The 18,046-nt window shown below is 37.2% G+C and overlaps 3 protein-coding genes across 4 annotated transcripts in view; all 3 read left to right on the top strand.

The window, feature by feature from the left end:
• Positions 1-335: 335 nt before the first annotated feature.
• On the top strand, positions 336-6,494 carry LOC109066498 (T-cell leukemia homeobox protein 1-like). 2 transcript variants are annotated; one of them, XM_042768980.1, is made up of 3 exons: positions 336-1,001; positions 1,993-2,194; positions 3,164-6,494. In XM_042768980.1, the coding sequence occupies exons 1-3, from the start codon at positions 533-535 to the stop codon at positions 3,372-3,374; spliced, it is 882 nt and encodes a 293-aa protein (XP_042624914.1). In that variant the 5' UTR covers positions 336-532; the 3' UTR covers positions 3,375-6,494. The 2 variants fall into 2 exon arrangements, with proteins under 2 accessions (XP_042624914.1, XP_018939070.2); XM_019083525.2 differs by having other exon boundaries at positions 1,957-2,194.
• Positions 6,495-7,207: 713 nt separating this feature from the next.
• LOC122147240 (succinate dehydrogenase assembly factor 4, mitochondrial-like) lies at positions 7,208-8,356 on the top strand. The gene is made up of 3 exons (XM_042768979.1): positions 7,208-7,389; positions 7,606-7,740; positions 7,939-8,356. The coding sequence occupies exons 1-3, from the start codon at positions 7,209-7,211 to the stop codon at positions 8,046-8,048; spliced, it is 426 nt and encodes a 141-aa protein (XP_042624913.1). The 5' UTR covers position 7,208; the 3' UTR covers positions 8,049-8,356.
• Positions 8,357-9,146: 790 nt separating this feature from the next.
• Positions 9,147-18,046, top strand: part of LOC109089793 (stromal membrane-associated protein 1-like) — a 97,030-nt gene continuing 88,130 nt past the window's right edge. Inside the window, 1 exon segment of the mRNA XM_042768977.1 lies at positions 9,147-9,588. Within this exon segment, the coding sequence (XP_042624911.1) occupies positions 9,471-9,588 (118 nt within the window). The 5' untranslated portion in view covers positions 9,147-9,470.

Below are 18,046 nucleotides of genomic sequence, written 5' to 3'. Positions count from 1 at the left end.
TTCTTGGTCGCAAAATATTGATCTGTTGTAGCCTAACAAGAGTGAAAAATACTTAACCTCGAAATCACTGCCGCAATAACACACAACAAAAAAAACAAAATATATAAACATATACAGACATATATAAAAAAATATATATATATATATATAAACCTTTGGTGTTTGGTTTAATAAATCACTTCTTTGAGCTGCCCTGTGCGGAGAAGGGAATTACAATGCGTTTCACTGAACAGACTCGTCGTGGTTTCTTTAGCCAATTGGGTCTCTCACCCCAGAACTGGAGGCTTAATTTTCCCCAGCCTCTTTGGCATTTTGATTGATGTTCTCTGGCTCCATCCGGCAGGCTAGCTATAAGGGTAAAGGGAGGCAGTAAAAAAGACAATCGTCTGTAGTTCAGTCCTTCTCATACATGCAGTCAATGCTATTAGATAACGACAAGTCTAGACTAAACTGCGTTTTAGTTGCTGTATGATAACTGGGGTGACGTGGAGGATCCTGTAGGCTCGCAGGAGCGCGCGCGCTTCTCCACACCATGGATCATATGGGAGCGCATCTCCACCAGACGCACGCAGACACCATCAGTTTTGGGATCGATCAGATTCTTCACAATGCAGACCAGGGAAGCTGCATGATCTCCAACCCCAGAATGCAGGATCTGGACTACGGTTTGGGCTGCATAGTCAGCACAGCCTATAATACCATGACTGGCAACTACAATGTCAATAACTCGGCTGGATACAATGGAAACTCGTGCAGCGTTGGCTCCCTCAACGGCTCGTACAACATGAACTTGGGCGCGAATGTTAATGGGAATTGCCTTAATTCTTCGGGAGTGATCCGGGTTCCAGCGCACCGGCCGCTGAGCAGCGTTCACTCGTCCATTCCCACCAGCGCTGCCGCGGTAACAAGTATGGGAAGCATGGGCACCATTAACAATCTCACGGGATTAACGTTTCCATGGATGGAGAGTAACAGGAGATATACCAAAGACAGATTTACAGGTATTAGAAATCACTCTTTTAAACTTTACAGTGTTTTTTTTTCTTTGAATATTCGTTCTTATTCTCACTGTAACAAATGTTTTCATCGTGTTGTAATCATAATCAAAGCTGTTGCAAAAATGCAATGACTTATTGTAGGTTGTAACTTTGTCACAACTTTGATTTTACTTACAATTTTTAGGCAGCAATTAGCCTACACTTTTTACATTTTATTTATTTTTTTAATTTGGTTTAGTTTCCATGAAGACTCGCAAATCTATTAATTAAAATAATCCATAAGTGCTTCAGTGTGAAAGCCACTCCATTAAATAGTTTAATTTTGTTTCTGACAACTTTGTAAAAACAACTTAAAATGTAAACTTTACTGGGTCTCGCAAATTAATAAACGAACGTGTGTAAAGCCTACACATACAGTCATTGCAATGCATCGATAGGCCAAAGAAAATTATCTTAAAAATTTATATCCATACAATATATTTAATTAATGACATAAAGCTTTTTTTTTTCCACGAGAACTCAAATGTTGATTTATCATGTCTGTAAATGTTGCACATTGACATCACCGTTTTAGCATTATAAAGTAAAAATTGATTTGACCTTTCAAAAATGCCTTCACTGATGTAACCTTATGCAGTCAGGTTGATTCAGTCAAAGTAAATAATATTTTCGACTCGAATAAAAACATTTTACAGTGATCGATCGATCGACTGATTTATAATTTACATTTCACACTGTCCTAAAGGGAAAAAAGTTCCTGTCCAGTGGTGTGCGCGCCACTGTTCCTTGTCTGTTTGCTTGCTTGGCGGAACTTATTAGATATATTATATTTCGTAATCGTTGCATGCTTTTCAAAGGACAAAAGTCCTCTTTCATCTCTGGAAGTCTCATTTGCTTCTCACTGCTTGGCTCTGTCGTTTTGCTGATTTCTTCCGCTTGCTTTCACTCTGTCTCATAGTGGCCCTCTCACCGTTCACTGTAACACGCCGTATAGGTCACCCGTACCAGAACCGAACGCCTCCTAAGAAGAAGAAGCCCCGGACGTCGTTCACGCGCCTCCAGATCTGTGAGCTGGAGAAACGCTTCCACCGTCAGAAGTATCTGGCGTCAGCTGAGAGGGCAGCCTTAGCGAAAGCACTTAAAATGACTGATGCGCAGGTCAAAACATGGTTCCAGAACAGAAGAACGAAATGGAGGTGAGCTTTTGTGATCTAATCATGCTTTTACACTTACACGTAATGCATTCTTTTTCGTCTCACCACTAAACCCAGTTGAGTATTATGTTTTTAAAGACCTCTGAGGTCAGTTGGGTCAGTTCCATAATGCATTCCATATCGTGCTTTTGGAAGGCCTGTTCATGCAATTCACTTAGTATATATTAATTCAACCAATACATCAATATATGTTTAACTGACTCCATTTAGTTTGGAATGACCAATTTTGGTTGACTGTGGCCTTTTTCTTGGCGATGTAAACAGGTTATATTCTTAATGATGGACTTCTGCCAGTGTCTTTTTTACTCTAGCTTTTACTTATTATTACACATTCTAGGCCTGGAACTTAATTGGAACAGACCTAAAGTCATTTTAGGATCCAGTTTTAAGACAACGACAGAAATTATGCTCTATTATACTGCAACCAATGTTTCCCTAAAGTCCTAGTTGTGTTATAAGGTTAATTACCTTCTGTTCAAGCAGGATAATTGATGTGATGATGTTTATGCGCTGGTTATTATACAACTAATTATTATTATAATTTATTGAAGTTCACAGACATTTATGATTGTGATTTGATCACTGATCTGAGAACCTGAAATGTAATTTATATTGAATTAAATGTAGTATAATTGGGCTATATACAGGCCTATATATATATATATATACACACACACACACACACACACACACACACACACACACACACACACACACACGAGAAAGAGAAACAAAAATGAGATATAAAATCTGTATTTTCAAACTATAAGATTTCCACGTACTATATGCCTATAAACCTAATGACAAAGACTTTGGTATCCTTTGGTATTAGAATTAAGGCTTTATATTTTTAAATTAAATTTAGCCAACCACTAACAAAAACGGCTAATAGAAATCATGACTGAAATCACCGACTAAATGTCTGCTATGCTATAATCCAAATCCATGCAGGCGGCAGACTGCAGAGGAGAGAGAAGCCGAGCGACAACAAGCGAACCGAATCCTTATGCAACTTCAGCAAGAAGCTTTTCAAAAGACTATAAACCATCCTGTCAATGCGGACCCAATCTGCCTACACAACAGCTCTCTATTCGCACTTCAGAACCTTCAGCCCTGGACAGAAAACACAGCGAAAATCAGTAGCGTTCCCAACACTGATTAGGAGACTTTTATGGATGTGCCATGTGCAGAGGAATATATCAACATCACATTACTTTCTTCTTTATAACATAAAATCAGTCTTTCATTTGTAATATCTAGCTTGTAAAAAAAAAAAAAAAAAAAAAAAAAAAAAAAAACCGCTTAAAGAATATTTGCTGCTCTCCGTTACAGTTGTGCATACTATGTTTTATTGATTTTATCACTTCAATTTCAACAAAATGTAAACATAAAAGACTCGTATTGCGCTTGTATCTCAAAAATTAATTTTATTTGGTATAGCCTAACGTTTGTGGTAACAATTTATAATAAGTTTCATTAATAGCTAAGCCTAAGTCACAAACATTTACAAATAAAATATCAACAAATAAAAACGAACGTAGGCTACGAATATTGTTTCCTCAAAAGCATATTAATTTAAATATACCTAGCCTACTATTAAAAAATCGTCACATTATGCTAAAAAAAGGACACACCGAATTACTGTCCCCAAGCAGACCAGTGTTATTGGTGAATATCTATCTAAACTCCACCTCTCTGTTGTGCATGGAAATAGGCCTACTGTGAGCTTATAATTAATATCCTCGTCATTCTCAGGATTAGACACATGCAGAGTGAAAAGATACCACCTCACTCTCTCCAAGCACACCCATAGAAGTTTGCACCTCTTTAACCCACAAACGAGTGAAAACGAAAAGCTTGAGGACCTGCTTGCCAAACTGACGGCGATTAAACTCACAGACCCTCTGACAGCAGTGACTGTAGGCACTAAGTGTTGGACAAACGTAGGCTACTTTAAAACACTGGCAAAAGTGTAGTTAGGCTAATGATGTGGGTAGGCTACTTGGAAAACAAAGGAGTTTAAATTTAAATATCTAATTTTAAAGTAAAAAGTATTTTAACAGTTTTAAATAGGCGATTCTGGGTAAAAAGATAACTAATGAACAGGCGTAGGCTATATCATAGACGAATAAATAGATATGCATATGCTGTAGCCTATCACGCTATTGCTAATCAGAGCTTTATTCGAACTAATTTACTCTTTTAACTGCATCCAACTAATACGCTGATGAGCATTACATATTGTTATAATTATGATTTTTTTTTTTATAAAGTGTTACCAATTTATTTATCTTTTTATTTTTTCATATTCGTATGTAGGTTTGTTAGGAGGGATTGTATTTTGCACGTTTGTAACACAGCAAAAATAGTCCTGTGAATTAAAATATATTCTACAGGAAAAATGGGCCTATGGCTACATGAGCGACTTTATTTCTTCATGCTTATGTTTAGATGCCATTTTTATTCGGAGGCGTAATTTAAATTACAGCATTTGTTATATGCAGAAATATGTTGTTGCGACGTCCCAGAAAGATTATTTGTTAGCAAATATTTTATTCATTTTACATTATTTGTAAATTTTACCTTTTCTGTATTACACTCAGAAGCAGCTCCCCCCCCCCACCAAATTATTCCAACCATTCTTTGAAATTAAAGAGACATGGACGAAATATTGTACACCTGTACTAAAGTCTATACATTTATTGTCTGAATTTTCATTTTACACATGCAACAATTTATCAAAAGGCAAATCAAGTTGGTACCATTGATATGTTTACAAGATTTTTTTAAAATTGTCCTCCACTTTCTTCGGGGATGTCGGCGTGTATAAAATATATTTTATTATAGCTTGATACGAATGATTAAATATCTGTGGTCATGTTTCAGACTGGCTCATTCTAAATGTTCGATTTGTTTAGCGCTTTTTGTTGAGTAAATACATAGCAGCACCACGCAGGTTTTGTCATTGTGGATAGATCCCAGATAGCATATCATATCTGTGATGAATCTCTAGTGAATGACAGTTTGGTTGCATGATAAATGGATGTTTTTTTTGTCTATTGGAGAGTGCAAAAGTGTATTTATGATAACTATGTGCAGATGTGATGGTGTTCCTGAAAATAACCAGAAGCTTATAAGGCTATCCAATACTGCATCGGAAGGTGGTTTAAGTTTCATCATGTCTTCCGAAATCGTATAATGTGTTACATAAGTGTCGTTTGAAACGTTCCAGAATGTTAAGAGATGGAAGTAATTTAGGTCAGAATAGGCCCTATAAGAACGCAGTCGCGAATAAAATTTTAAATAACATTAAGGCGCGTTTAGACTCACATACAGCCTATTATTTTTATATTGCATTTTACACATTTTATAATGTCTGACATGCAACATGACACTGCTGGATGGTATGGAAAATCCATTTCTAAATTATAAGGTTGCTCACTAAATGGAAACAAATATTATTATTATTAGGCCTATTATTATTTTTTTTTTTTTTGTAATTTGTTAGTTTTCTTGTAAGGTGTTTAAATATTGCTGGCCCACTTTGGTTGAATTGAATTCAATTTATTTCAAATTTATTTGTACAGCGCATTTCACAATACACATTGTTTCACACTGAACGTTAGATAAAGTGGGCCGACCTTTAACCTTCAGTTATTATACGCAAATTCATTAAATAAATTGACATTCGCTGGTTATTTTATAGTTGAAATGTAAAATTTACTTTTGTAGAAAGCAGAAATGAGTCTGCAGTCAGGAAATTCAAGTCAGAGATGGAAGAAAGGAAAAAGAAAATAGAAAAAATCGAGGCATAAAGTTCAATCTGTGGAGTGAAGAAAGAATGAGAGGAGCAAAAAGATGCAGAATATAAAGCTTTAAATATGAACATAATTAAAGTTCATTTAAAGTGTTTAGAGAACATATACAAAACCCTTTTAAATCTTCCTCTTATTAATTTTTTTTTTTTTTTTTTTTTTTTGCCTGTTTGTTGTTGCTTGTGTTATAGCCACATTTTTAATATATTGTAAAGTTCATGTTTGGCAATATTGTGATTTATGAATATTCTGATATTCAGATTTCATCAAATTCAATGTCAACACAACACATTATTTCAGTTGTTTGGATTTATACATGATTTATTTTACTCATAACCTATAGGTTATATAATTTTGGGTTTGTTAAATATCTTTGTCTGATAATATGTGTTAATATATCATGTGTTTTTTAAGATGCAGAATAATTTTTAATAAATAAGGAATGGCCCACTTTACCTGAAAATAAATTTGTCTGGAGTCCATGATCTCAAAATGCTTATTGGTATATGGCTTGCAAAGAACACAAGTTGAAATATTATAACTGGACCTTAAAGTTAACAAAAGTATTAATAAAAAAAGATTAGGAAAAAAAAAAAAAAAACATCTAGGTGGCCCACTTTACCTGAATTCTCCATATGTCTATCAAAACAGATCGTATTCAAAGTATTGCATGATGAAGAGTGTTTTTGATTTTTTAATTTAGTGCAATTAAGAAAAATCAGGTCACATAGGCCTATCAAATTAATTTACTTTAATTCATTAATTCATCAAACATCCGTTTTATAGTTGTGTTTCGGCTCTAATAGGCTCTATCATAGTTTTTCAGCTTGTTATTTTTTTTATAGTTTATAGCATTGGCATGGTACCATCAAAAAAAAAAAAATGTTTAATTTTCTGAGTTCTGTAAAATAATATATATATATATATATATATATATATATATATATATATATATATATATATATATATATATATATATATATATATATAACCGCTTATGTCTCACAGGGAATCTAAGTATTATTCTGTTGTATTTTGTAACGAATTTTCACAAAATTCCTCATCTGTTCTTCGCTTTGAAAAGATGCATGGCAAAGCAGATGTAAATATACCTAACAATCGGCTCTGCACTTCTTTAGCGCGGTCGCGATCCTCTCGACTGTATTGTGTGTCCCTGAGTGATGACGCATGCATCGTCATTTTCAATCGTCAAAACATTCTTCAGTTGTGTAATTTTCTACTCACAACCTGCTCACAACAGACTAGTACAGCATCCACGCAAAATGTCTCTTTTACGTGTTTGCTGTACTCCAGTTAGAGGTTTTGTAAAGAAAGGGTTATTTTTAGGGTCGACTTATACCGGTGAGTGCAACCTGAATACCTTTGATTGGGGTTTAACTGTTCATTGATATGCTTGCACAACGGACATTGCTTTGTGCAAATGTCATATTAATATGCATAGTTTCTAAACTTGACCTTCCTTTTTATTTATTAATGAGAATCGTGTTCGAGTATACATGTCGGCTTGCGACAGATTTGTCAGAGTGTCTCGCGGCTCTTATTCCTGTGTATCTGCAGCATGTCACAGGACAGCAGGATGTGCATCATCTGGTGGAGTGGCCAAAGATAAAGAAGCGTTAAAGAAAGCGAAAACGCCCCAGGGACGCTTTGACATGGACGAAACCGAGTCAAAATCTAAAGATGTTTTTGAACGTAAGAACACACTTCATTTCTGTTATACAGTTATATTATTATTGTTCAATAATTTACATATATGGGAACAGGGTATCTATCGAAAGGATAGGCTATACACATGAACTATAGCTCGGAATTTCTTTCTTTTTAAATAAATGACTAATTAAATGTATTAATGACATAAAATGGAATAATATTTAATTTCCCCTTTAACAGGATTTCTAGATGACGTGAATCCAGAAACGAAGGAGAAAGGTGGTCCCAGAGGTCCTGAACCTACACGATATGGTGACTGGGAGAGGAAGGGACGTTGTATTGATTTTTAATTTGCTCTGTTGAAAATATCCAAATGTATTTATTTTAACATTTAAATGCGAGTAATAATTCTGTATACAGATACAAACAGAGAATTTCTGGAGTGTTTGTCTTTGCCGTTTGTATGGACCTACTATGTAGGATGAATAGTTTGTGTAAAAGTAGTTTGAACTACTTGAACAGTTCTGTTCAGCATTTAATTGACATTTTAAAAAGAATCTGCTATTGGGAATCAAATGTTTTTATTCTCTTTGAAACTGGGTTACAAAGTCTACAAGGCCTGAAAGATCTTTTCAAAGAATAAACATATTCAACTTAATATTTTTTTTTTGTCAAATTTCATACATTCATAGAAAGTTTTGTCACAAGGACATGTGTTTGTTTACATGTAAATGAGTCAGTTTTTTTTTTTTGTGGGAAAAAAAGTTATTACTGCAAAAGTTTTCCTATGTATCTGCACATGAATTGTTACAGATAAGCAGTACCATATCAGCATTTGAGTAGAGGTTAAATGCATTATCAGGGCAAACCAGCAAGCCTGGGAGAGAAACCCCAACCAGCATTCAAATGAACATTTACCATGGTTATAATACCTCTGCAAAGATCACAAAACTGAACAAACGATGGCAAATTGGCTGATATCTCATAGAGTATGATAAATCTTGAAGGCACATTCAATAAGTAAGTTATAAATTGCTGAACAGTGTCGTTTTTCTCATAGTATTTTGTATTTGATACATTTTCTCTAAATAATTTTGATGTTTATTTAAAATAAGTGGCTAAAACTGAGCATAGTTAAACATTTATGTTTAAAGTTTAATTTGTTATTCATTCTTAATTAGTAAAAAGTTTATCGTTTAAAATGTAGACATGAAACTTTCGCAAATTTACTTATAATGTCACCCATTTTATAATATAGCTTTTGCCAAAAGTAAACTAGTCTATTTACCAGGATTTAAATATTTGGCCAATGACAACATTCTAAGAAATGTAAGATATGATTTAATATTCGCGTCAAAGCGGCTGTCCAGCCCACCATCACATACATACGTCAGCAATGACGCAAAAGTCACAGCGCCCTCTTATCTTTGGATATCACAAAGCATAGGTCTGACTTTTAAATCGACATAAAAAATAATATACCACTTAAATTTGATTAAACGGTCTCCCAGTTTCCAATTCGCCGTATTTTTAATTCTATTTCAATCGGCTCATTGTAACTTCCTCGTCTCCGTTTCCGCTTCCGCTCAATTCCTCCAATCGGCCATATTCCGCCGATCTGTCTCAACCCAGCCGCCGCTCCGTTGCCGTGAGCCCACCACAGTTTCATTTCACAGGGGATGGTCTTACATTTATAACGATACAATTGACCAGAGTGAATCGGGGCAAGACAGGTGATTTTATCCAGAAACGCTGACAGAAAACGGGCCGAGATGACGACGCGATCGGAGAGGGAAAAGGCTCAGAAACTGAACGAGCAGCATCAGGCCATTCTGTCCAAAATGCTGAGAGAGGATGATAACAAATACTGCGCCGACTGCGAAGCCAAAGGTGAGATGATCTAAGATCTCCTCCGCGAACGTTACTCGGGTTCGATGTTTTGATCACCTGTACGCGGCAGGGGTCTCGTTACACACTAGGGCTGTTCAGGTTTCTGACGGATCACGGTCCTGAGACGAGTCACCCGGGACGAAACCCGGAGCTGGGTGTCAAAACCCACTGAGCCGTCTTTTCAGACAGCGTATTTGATCACGTTTGAATTGAATGATGCTCAGACTCTGTTTAGGTTGACAGCTGACAGGGATTTGATATCCGGCGAATCACTATTCAGCCATGTGTCCTTGAGCAGTTACTAATGCATGAATGGAAAACCAGTCTGGAGCTGAACTGATCAGCAGGTCTGACACGCTCACCGTAGTGTTTCATTGTGGAAGAGTTATACAGGAGAGATGCGCCTGTATATGTGAAGCTGCTTTAATGATGCTACAGACGAACACCGTGCTTTGTTCCACATATCCACCTGTTCATAATGGTTCATCCCAGAACAGTGTATATAATACCCTGCTATATGTGTCCACAGGGACTATGCAGCTAGAAGTGATACTCTACCATTAAGCAAGTGAAAGCAGTTTTAGTTTCTACCAATATCTTTTATTCAGATTGTAACCAGGAGACTGTAACCATAATAGCTGCTCAAGTGGGTGGTCTCTCTGTTTGGTTTGGGGGGTGTTCACTTGAAAAAGTGTAGTGTAGTGTTTTGGTGCTCACAGGGAAGGTTATGTTTTGTAATAATATGGGAGTTTAATGTGTAAAGAATGTTGAGGAGGACTAAAATGAAGGCAAGATTTTAAAGACGAAATGAAAAAAAAAAAAAATCTATTTTCTAAATGCATGTTATTGAGCATGCTTCATTATTTGAAAATGTTTTGACCTCTTTTATGTTTAATCAGAATGTCATAACTCAATCTTCCAGTGAGTCAATAAGTGATGCATAGAAAAAGCCACCCTAATTTTTTTATTTATTTATGTTTTTGTGGTTTTCGTTTATCCATTACACTCGGATGTACACCACAATACAGAAGAAAAGATTTGTCGCTACTTCCGTTTTATTGCAACTTTAATAATGTCGTTGTTGTAAACATTGTCATAAAGTTGCAAGCAGGTCCTACGCTGTCTCTTTGGTGTAGTTGTGTGTAGTCGTATTTGAGCTGAACATTGAAAGCAAAATGCATTCTCATTTCCTCTCGGTTGGATGGTGCAAGTTTTCTTTTTTTCAGTTGAGTGACATTGCTATGTTTGCCAGCTACAGTCTTACCAACAGATCCTGATGCAAGCTTATAGGTGGCCTGTTACAAACTCAGATATTTGCTTTAAATTCTGTTATAACCCCTCTTCTGTCTTCCCATCAAAGTCCATTTTCTCCATAGAGAGCATGTGAGAATGTAAAGGCAGTCCTCAACTCTGCGGTGATGTCACAGGCCAGCACCTTCTCAAGCTCCCCTCTCAGCTTTCGTCTTAAACAGACCAGTTTCATCCACTCTGAGCTCTCCGCTGTCTTAAGTGCAGCCACACCTCACTGCTCATATTGCCTGACCTCTTTCTGCCTCTGTCACTCTCTCTCTCTTACACAATAATGTCGATGCTGATGGGAGGAGTTTTGAAGCTTCATTAGCTTATGAATGTGACAGCCTTGAGAGAATGATAGTCAGTCAACACCCTTTACACACAAAAATGAAAAGTCTTGTCATTCTTTACTCAATCTCATGTTGTTCCAAACCTGTGTTTCTGTTGTGAAACTTGTTGATGAATGTTGGTAACCAAGAGTGCTGACTTCCATTGTATGATTCCAATGACGCGCTTTACACTATGCACAATGAACTCTATCTAGTGTATGGATTTTATATTAAGTACATCATTTGTCTCAAAATGTAATAACTTGTTTCTCCTGCTGGCATTGCCTAGACTGTGCAGGCAGTTGGGTTTTGCATTGGTTTGTGGAATTCCCTGTTTTAAACATCTGCATAACTGCTAATGGGTAAAATCAACTTTCAAGTAATTTTTTGCCTTGTTAAATATCCAGTTTTATTCAGAAATAAGGCACATTATGAGCGTAAAATGAGTTGCATGTGCCGTTTCATGATGGTTTCACTAAACTGAGGCCAACTTAAAGGGATAGTTTACCTAAAAACGAATATGGCTACACTCACACTGTCAGTGTTTTGGATTAATGATTGTATTTATTTACTTACAGTAGTGAGCAGCTTACAATAGAGGCCCGAGTACTATCTGTATGAATGTGCAGCTGAAGTCAAGCCTGTATTCTGTTTGGGATTATCACCTGTAACCATTGCGCATGTCCAAAGTACATATTAAAGATGGCAACATACCAAGTCTTATCACAATTGACACGACAAAAGTTCAACTGAGACACCGTTTCATCCATCAAATCTTAGTTAACCGACCTCAGCTTTTATATCACTATAATGAGCAGAGTGTTTTAGTCCCGCTCAGACCACAAAACTGGGTCTAAACCATCAGATGCCACACAGCTCTTATCTGCGTCCTGGGCCACCCTAAGCTGAGGGTCCCTCTCGGTTGTGATCGCCTGACAGAAAACCAGTTGCCCAGTCCGGTTCTGTTCACACAGCAGAGCTTCGCCGAACAAACGATTTTAAGTCCTGAGAATTTGTGGGTGTGAGTTTGGTTATAATAGAAAGCAGTTGTCACTCCCGTAAATAACCGATGTGTGTGAATGCAAGCATATTAATGACTCACACACAGGACTGACAACAACCCTGTTTTGCTGTTTTGTGAATGTGAACTCTTTTGTCAATTACCTTTATTTCATTCCATACCTTACTTTTGGTCTTCTGTGAAACCCAACAGAAGATATTTTGAATGCACGATGAAAACCACTTTTAATGTTTTTCAAAATATCCTCTTTTGTGAGTTTGAGTAAATTGCTGTGGCTTTTTCACAGATGTTTGTGCTGTCGGTGAAACTTTGATTCCACTTGGCTGTACCATTGAGAACTTCTGCTCTGCCAAGTAGTATAGTAGAAGAGGAAAGATATGGAGTGCAGTAGGGCAAGTGTGGCACCGCAGGAGCTGCTGGTTCTAGCCGATGCATGTGATTAGATGTGACAGAATAGTAGGGATCGGTCAGACATGGCTGAGCACAGTGTGTCCTGAGGCTTTTATTTACTCTGTGCGGCGCTGCTCTCTCACTGTCTGATTCCACTATATGCTCGCTGTCACTGACATGAAGAACATCACCGGAGAATGAAGCCAGCCTACGTTTAAGGTCGTACTTGTTTTGTGTCTGCAGATTTTGTGTTAGCCTGAGTGTCAGTCTCTGTGTTTTTTCTTTGCATACCTGTGTTTGCTTATTTGCACTGGGTGAAAGTGGTTTTGCCCCTGCTTCAGAGCATTAGATAGCTCCCTTTTTGGAGCTCAGGGCACTTGTGAGTCACACACACAGACTGTGACATGCCTGTTGTCTGGTGATAAGAACACACACTCTTTTTTTTCGTCAGGTCACCTACTTTAGTGGGATGAGGGCTGTTGTCAGTGAGGTCATGCAACAAACCTTATTGGCCGCTCATTTTGTTAGAAGGTATAGAGTTATGCCGCGTTTCCACTGAAATTACCCGGAACAATTGTACCAGGAACTTTTTTCCGAGGAACTATTTCCCCACCCAGACCTGTTGCTTTCTGCGTTTCCACCGCGGTCTAAAGTACCGGCAAGATTAGGCAAATAGTCTGGTGACGTAGGTCTGCATGCGTTTCTCAATACAAAGTACGCAAATTTTGGACTTGCATCCTCGGTAGGGCTGCACGATTAATCGCATGCATTTGTCATGGGTGTCTCATCAGTAAAGCCGGTTCCGTGATTAGCGGTAAATGTCTGTCACCTGTTTTCAAACGGGAGCGGCAGTTAATACACAGAGCCCGTAGTTCACTGACAAGCTACGCAATATTCTGTTCATAATTGAGATTAATCGCATTCGATTATGAACACGATATTGCGTAGCTTTTCAGTGAACTACGGCTCTGTGTATGAACTCCCGGTGCATTTGAAAACAGGTGACGGATATTTACCGCTAATCACGGAACCGGCTTTACTGATGAGACACGCATGACAAATGCATGCGCTTAATCGTGCAGCCCTAATCCTCGGTAGTTCGGACTTTGCGCATTTGACTCGGGAGTGTGATGACCACGACGACAAAAATCCGGTAATTCTGCAAACAGCAGCGTACTTGATAAAATCAGTCAGCTCGCCTTGGCTACTGCAGTTTTCCTCTCTGTATATTTACAATAAAACGAACCACTGCATCCTTTAGTTTTCATTTAAACATAATAGCCGCAGAAATGTACTTAGTTCAGGGAAATGTGTGTATATACAGCCATTACAATGAAACGAAAAAGTACTACCTTGCCAGCAGTGACTTTCTGAGGGGCATTTTTTTACCCGGAACTTTATTTAGATCCTGGTTCCTGCAGTGGAAACACACCGAGTACCAGCCCAAAGTCCCTAGTTCCTGGGTAAAGTTCCAGCGGTGGAAACACAGCTTTATATATTTTAGGGATGCATGATACCAGATTTCTCTGCCAATATCTGCCGATATCTGTGTGATAGTTTGGTTTTTAAGAAAAAAAACTAATGCTGTGAACTATACAGGGAATGCTCTCAGTTGGTACAGTGCTATAATATTAAAGGGGTAAAATTAACAACAGAGCCCAAACTGTTAAATTCTACTGATTTATTTATTTATTTATTTTTTAAGTGAGATTGCATTAATGCGTTATTATAGCATTAATTTTGACAGCCCTAAATTCCACACAAGAAACATTTTCTTCTCATACAAGTTGCAGTTTTTCTGCGTCCTTTTAAGTCAGGCTAAGTCTGAATGGTTGAACTGAGGAATTTTACCCTGGTTTGGGATTAATAACTAGCCCATTATGAGCAGAACAAGACAACCTAAGATTGTGATTCACAATTTGTAGTGTGAAAAGAGGATGCCTTTTGTTTCTATTCAGTTTTCTATTTTAATTTTAAAAATGTCAATACTTCAACCTAAACGTATAATATTTCAATTAGTTGCCAAGGCAACAAAGTTTGTCTTCTAATATTTGTGTATTTTATTTAAATTAAATAAAGTTATTGTAATATTTTAGTTAACAATAACAGCTTTGTTTTGTTATAATAACATCTGTTAGTTTTGCCCACTTTTCCATTTGAATCCTCTTTTTGTTTTTTCCCTACAGTGCATCTCGCACTGCTGTGCATGCTGGGTAAAAGACAGACTGCAGTCATTGCGTCTTACTCTGGTAGTTAAGCTGATGTAGTGGGTGGTGTGATGAGTAGGTGTCCAGATCAGTGTCGTGTTTTAGCTACCTCACAATTAGCGACTGTACTGTACTGTTAATGATGGTCAGCATTCATTATCGGTCAGATTTTATGGTTAGATGCTCAAATCCCACAGATCGCCATGGTCAAATCAGCCAATGGAAAAGCAATGTATACACATGATATCTACTTAGCTGCAGCCATTAGTCAGTCAGAAGTGAGTCTTCTCACTTGAGTTGTTTGGGAATCTCTGTGGACACGGATTCTGGGAATGCCTAGTAATGAGTAATGATTCAATCATAACCGCAAACCTCAAGACTGAAGACAGCAGAGAGTGCTATAGTGTGTGTGTGTGTCTATCCTGTTTTAAGTGCTGACAGAGGTGTGCGTGTGCTGTTTTTATCTAGCATTGTGTCCGGCAACTGGAGAGTGTTGAGAGAGGCATCTATTTGATAGGCTCCCCATCCTTTACTTCCTCTTGCTCACGCACACACCACAAGGACAGAGAGGAAATGTGCTCTGGTGCTTCCTCCTGTGTGCTCTCTTTCACACTGTCACTCACAGAGATAAGAGCTGCTGAAAGTCTACGTCAGCATCTTTGTGTGTGTTTTGGTAATTATATCCTCCTGAATATGTTATGATTAGCAGAGAGCCTACGTTTGAAAATCTGGTGAGTAAAAATATTACGGCTGTTATATTAACAACATGATTAATTTATGTGCAACTAATCACCCCCATGACTCGTGCATAATTTCCATAGTGAGGGATTTTCCTACCATCTGTGCAAATCAGCCTTGTAGACCTATATTCATGTTTATTCCAAATGAGTCAGTCCCAGCCGCTACTGCAGGTAACTCAGCTTGCCAAACCACACTTACTGAGATCAGTAGCACAGAATGAGTAAGGAGCCATTCACACTGCATGTATTCTTGCCTTCAAAAACATTCTAGAGAATGCAATGGAATGAAACAGAAAACAGGGGTCTTGAGAGGTGGCCAAAATGTCATTCAGCCTCTAATCTACCTCGGACAGATTAAACTTGTTTGGAAAATGGATTGCTGTGGACTGTAGGCCAGTGATGTCATCTGCTAGAGTAATACTTGAATGAACTTAATTTGGGCTTTTTGAGTAAAAACTGATATGCAGCTATTTAATTGGAATATCATGTCATTTGATTAATTTTTAATAAACATGCATAATATCAAAGTGTATTTATGTAATTGGTTGTTTACATACTACTGTTTGGGAACAGTTTTGAAATAGATTCATAATTTTATTCAGCAAGGATGCATTAAATTGATAAACATGAAAGTAAAGACATTTTACAAAATATTTTTTTTTTCATGGAAAGAAAAGAGTACTTTTATTATTTTCTTGAGCACCAATACAGCATATACAAATATATATAAGAATTGTAATATTTCACAGTATTTTTTTTAATCAAATAAATGCAGCCTGTTTGAGCATGAGAGACTTCATTCAAAAACATTTATTAGACCCAAACTTTTGAATGGTAGTGCATTTACTTGTAATTTATATTCAATGATTTCTTATTCTTTATGCTAATATACTTTATTATATCTTAATTTGATAGTCTTATCATGAATGCCAGTATTTCTGGTTAGTTTTGTTTAGTTTTTATTTGATTCATAGCCCTAATATCAGTGTAGTATGGTATGTTGTTTAGATAGTATCTCTTCATTCCAGGCAATATCTGACCTCACCATAATGTCCATCAGAAGGATTTCCCCTGCTACATGAAACAATACTGAGTCTTTCCTCTTTGTGTCAGGAATGATGTGCATGATCACTATCTCTGTGGGTGCATTCTAGAAATGCCTGCTATAGCAGCAGCTTCCTTTCCTTTGTGCTGAGGAGTCGGTCTGCTCAGGCTCTGACTCGAAACAAGCTAACCTTCACAAAAAGAGATGATGTCATTCCTGTATGAATTATGGCTTTAGTAATTACAGGCAGATGAAAGCATGATGTGCCTTACTGACTTGATCTTGAGGGTTTTATGTAGGGCCTGGAATGTGCACAAATGTAAAGTTTTATTTATTTATTTTTTTAACGGAGTGTCTATTTACACTAAGTGCAAATAGCCTGTCTTATTGGCTTGATGTCAGCATGGATCCTGTGAGTGCCGGGACTGAGATGTTTGAGCCTAAACGTGTTTGGTGGTGACCACATGTGTCAGAGTCAGTTCAATTCCGTCTTTCATGGCCAGTCTTGGTAAACTTTCAGTCTAAGCTGTTAGTTATTGAGAGAGTCTCTTCATTCAGATACAGAGGTTTTAGGTTACTCGGCATAGGGTGCTATTAAATTATGAATAGATGAATATATTAAAGTCTGTCTGCTCTTCCTCTCATCAAATCGATAGTGTCTTTAAGTGGTCTGGCAACATGTAAGTAATGCTCAGCGTGTTAAAGTACTTTCCTTTAGTGTGCCAGCAGGTGGTGTAAGAGAGACATTACTTTGTTTGCCCTACAGCACAAGTATGTGGTTATATTGTTGACTAGATTTATGTTCTGTGGATGAAACCCTGCTGAATAAAGACAGGAATTTAGCCTTTTGTGTCTCTTGCAGTGATTTAAAGGATTAGTTCACTTCCAGAATAAAAATTTCCTGATAATTTACTCACCTCCATGTCATCCCAGATGTTCATGTCTTTCTGTCTTTAGGTGCAAAGAAATTGAGGTTTTTGAGGAAAGCATTCCAGGAATTTTCTCCATATAATGGACTTCAGTGGTGGCCAATGTCCAAATTGCAGTTTTAGCGCAGCTTCAAAGGGCTCTACACAATCCCAGCCGAGGAATAAGGGTCTTATCTAGCCAAACCATTGGTCATTTTCTTAAAAAAATAAAATAAATAAAAGTTAATATACTTTTTAACCACAAATGCATGTCTTGCACTAACTGCGAAATGCACGTCTGCAAAATCACACATTACATAATCTCGTTGGAAAGGTCATGCGCAGTATTAATATGGTTGAATACATCGTTGTATACATACTGACATCAGACAGTGCAAAAGTTTTCATAACTTTTTAACACGCAGTTTCAAATTTTCCCCATATTGTACTGATCAGACTTTGAAAGTTATATCAATCTCATGGCCTCTCACCAGCAGGGGGCAGCAAAGCACCAAGCCAAAGTGA

The sequence above is a fragment of the Cyprinus carpio genome, chromosome A13 (assembly GCF_018340385.1).
Source record: "Cyprinus carpio isolate SPL01 chromosome A13, ASM1834038v1, whole genome shotgun sequence".
Taxonomy (NCBI): Eukaryota; Metazoa; Chordata; class Actinopteri; order Cypriniformes; family Cyprinidae; genus Cyprinus; species Cyprinus carpio.
This window is presented reverse-complemented; position numbering and strand designations above follow the sequence as displayed.

What these genes read in the sequence shown, in the direction of transcription:
- LOC122147240 (XM_042768979.1), top strand. Translation starts at nt 7,209, where the DNA reads ATGACGCATGCATCGTCATTTTCAATCGTCAAAACATTCTTCAGTTGT. An exon ending in TTTAGGGTCGACTTATACCG is followed by an intron (nt 7,390 to 7,605) that starts GTGAGTGCAACC and finishes GTGTATCTGCAG; the next exon opens with CATGTCACAGGACAGCAGGA. An exon ending in ATCTAAAGATGTTTTTGAAC is followed by an intron (nt 7,741 to 7,938) that starts GTAAGAACACAC and finishes CCCCTTTAACAG; the next exon opens with GATTTCTAGATGACGTGAAT.
- LOC109066498 (XM_019083525.2), top strand. Translation starts at nt 533, where the DNA reads ATGGATCATATGGGAGCGCATCTCCACCAGACGCACGCAGACACCATC. An exon ending in TACCAAAGACAGATTTACAG is followed by an intron (nt 1,002 to 1,956) that starts GTATTAGAAATC and finishes TCTGTCTCATAG; the next exon opens with TGGCCCTCTCACCGTTCACT. An exon ending in AACAGAAGAACGAAATGGAG is followed by an intron (nt 2,195 to 3,163) that starts GTGAGCTTTTGT and finishes AAATCCATGCAG; the next exon opens with GCGGCAGACTGCAGAGGAGA.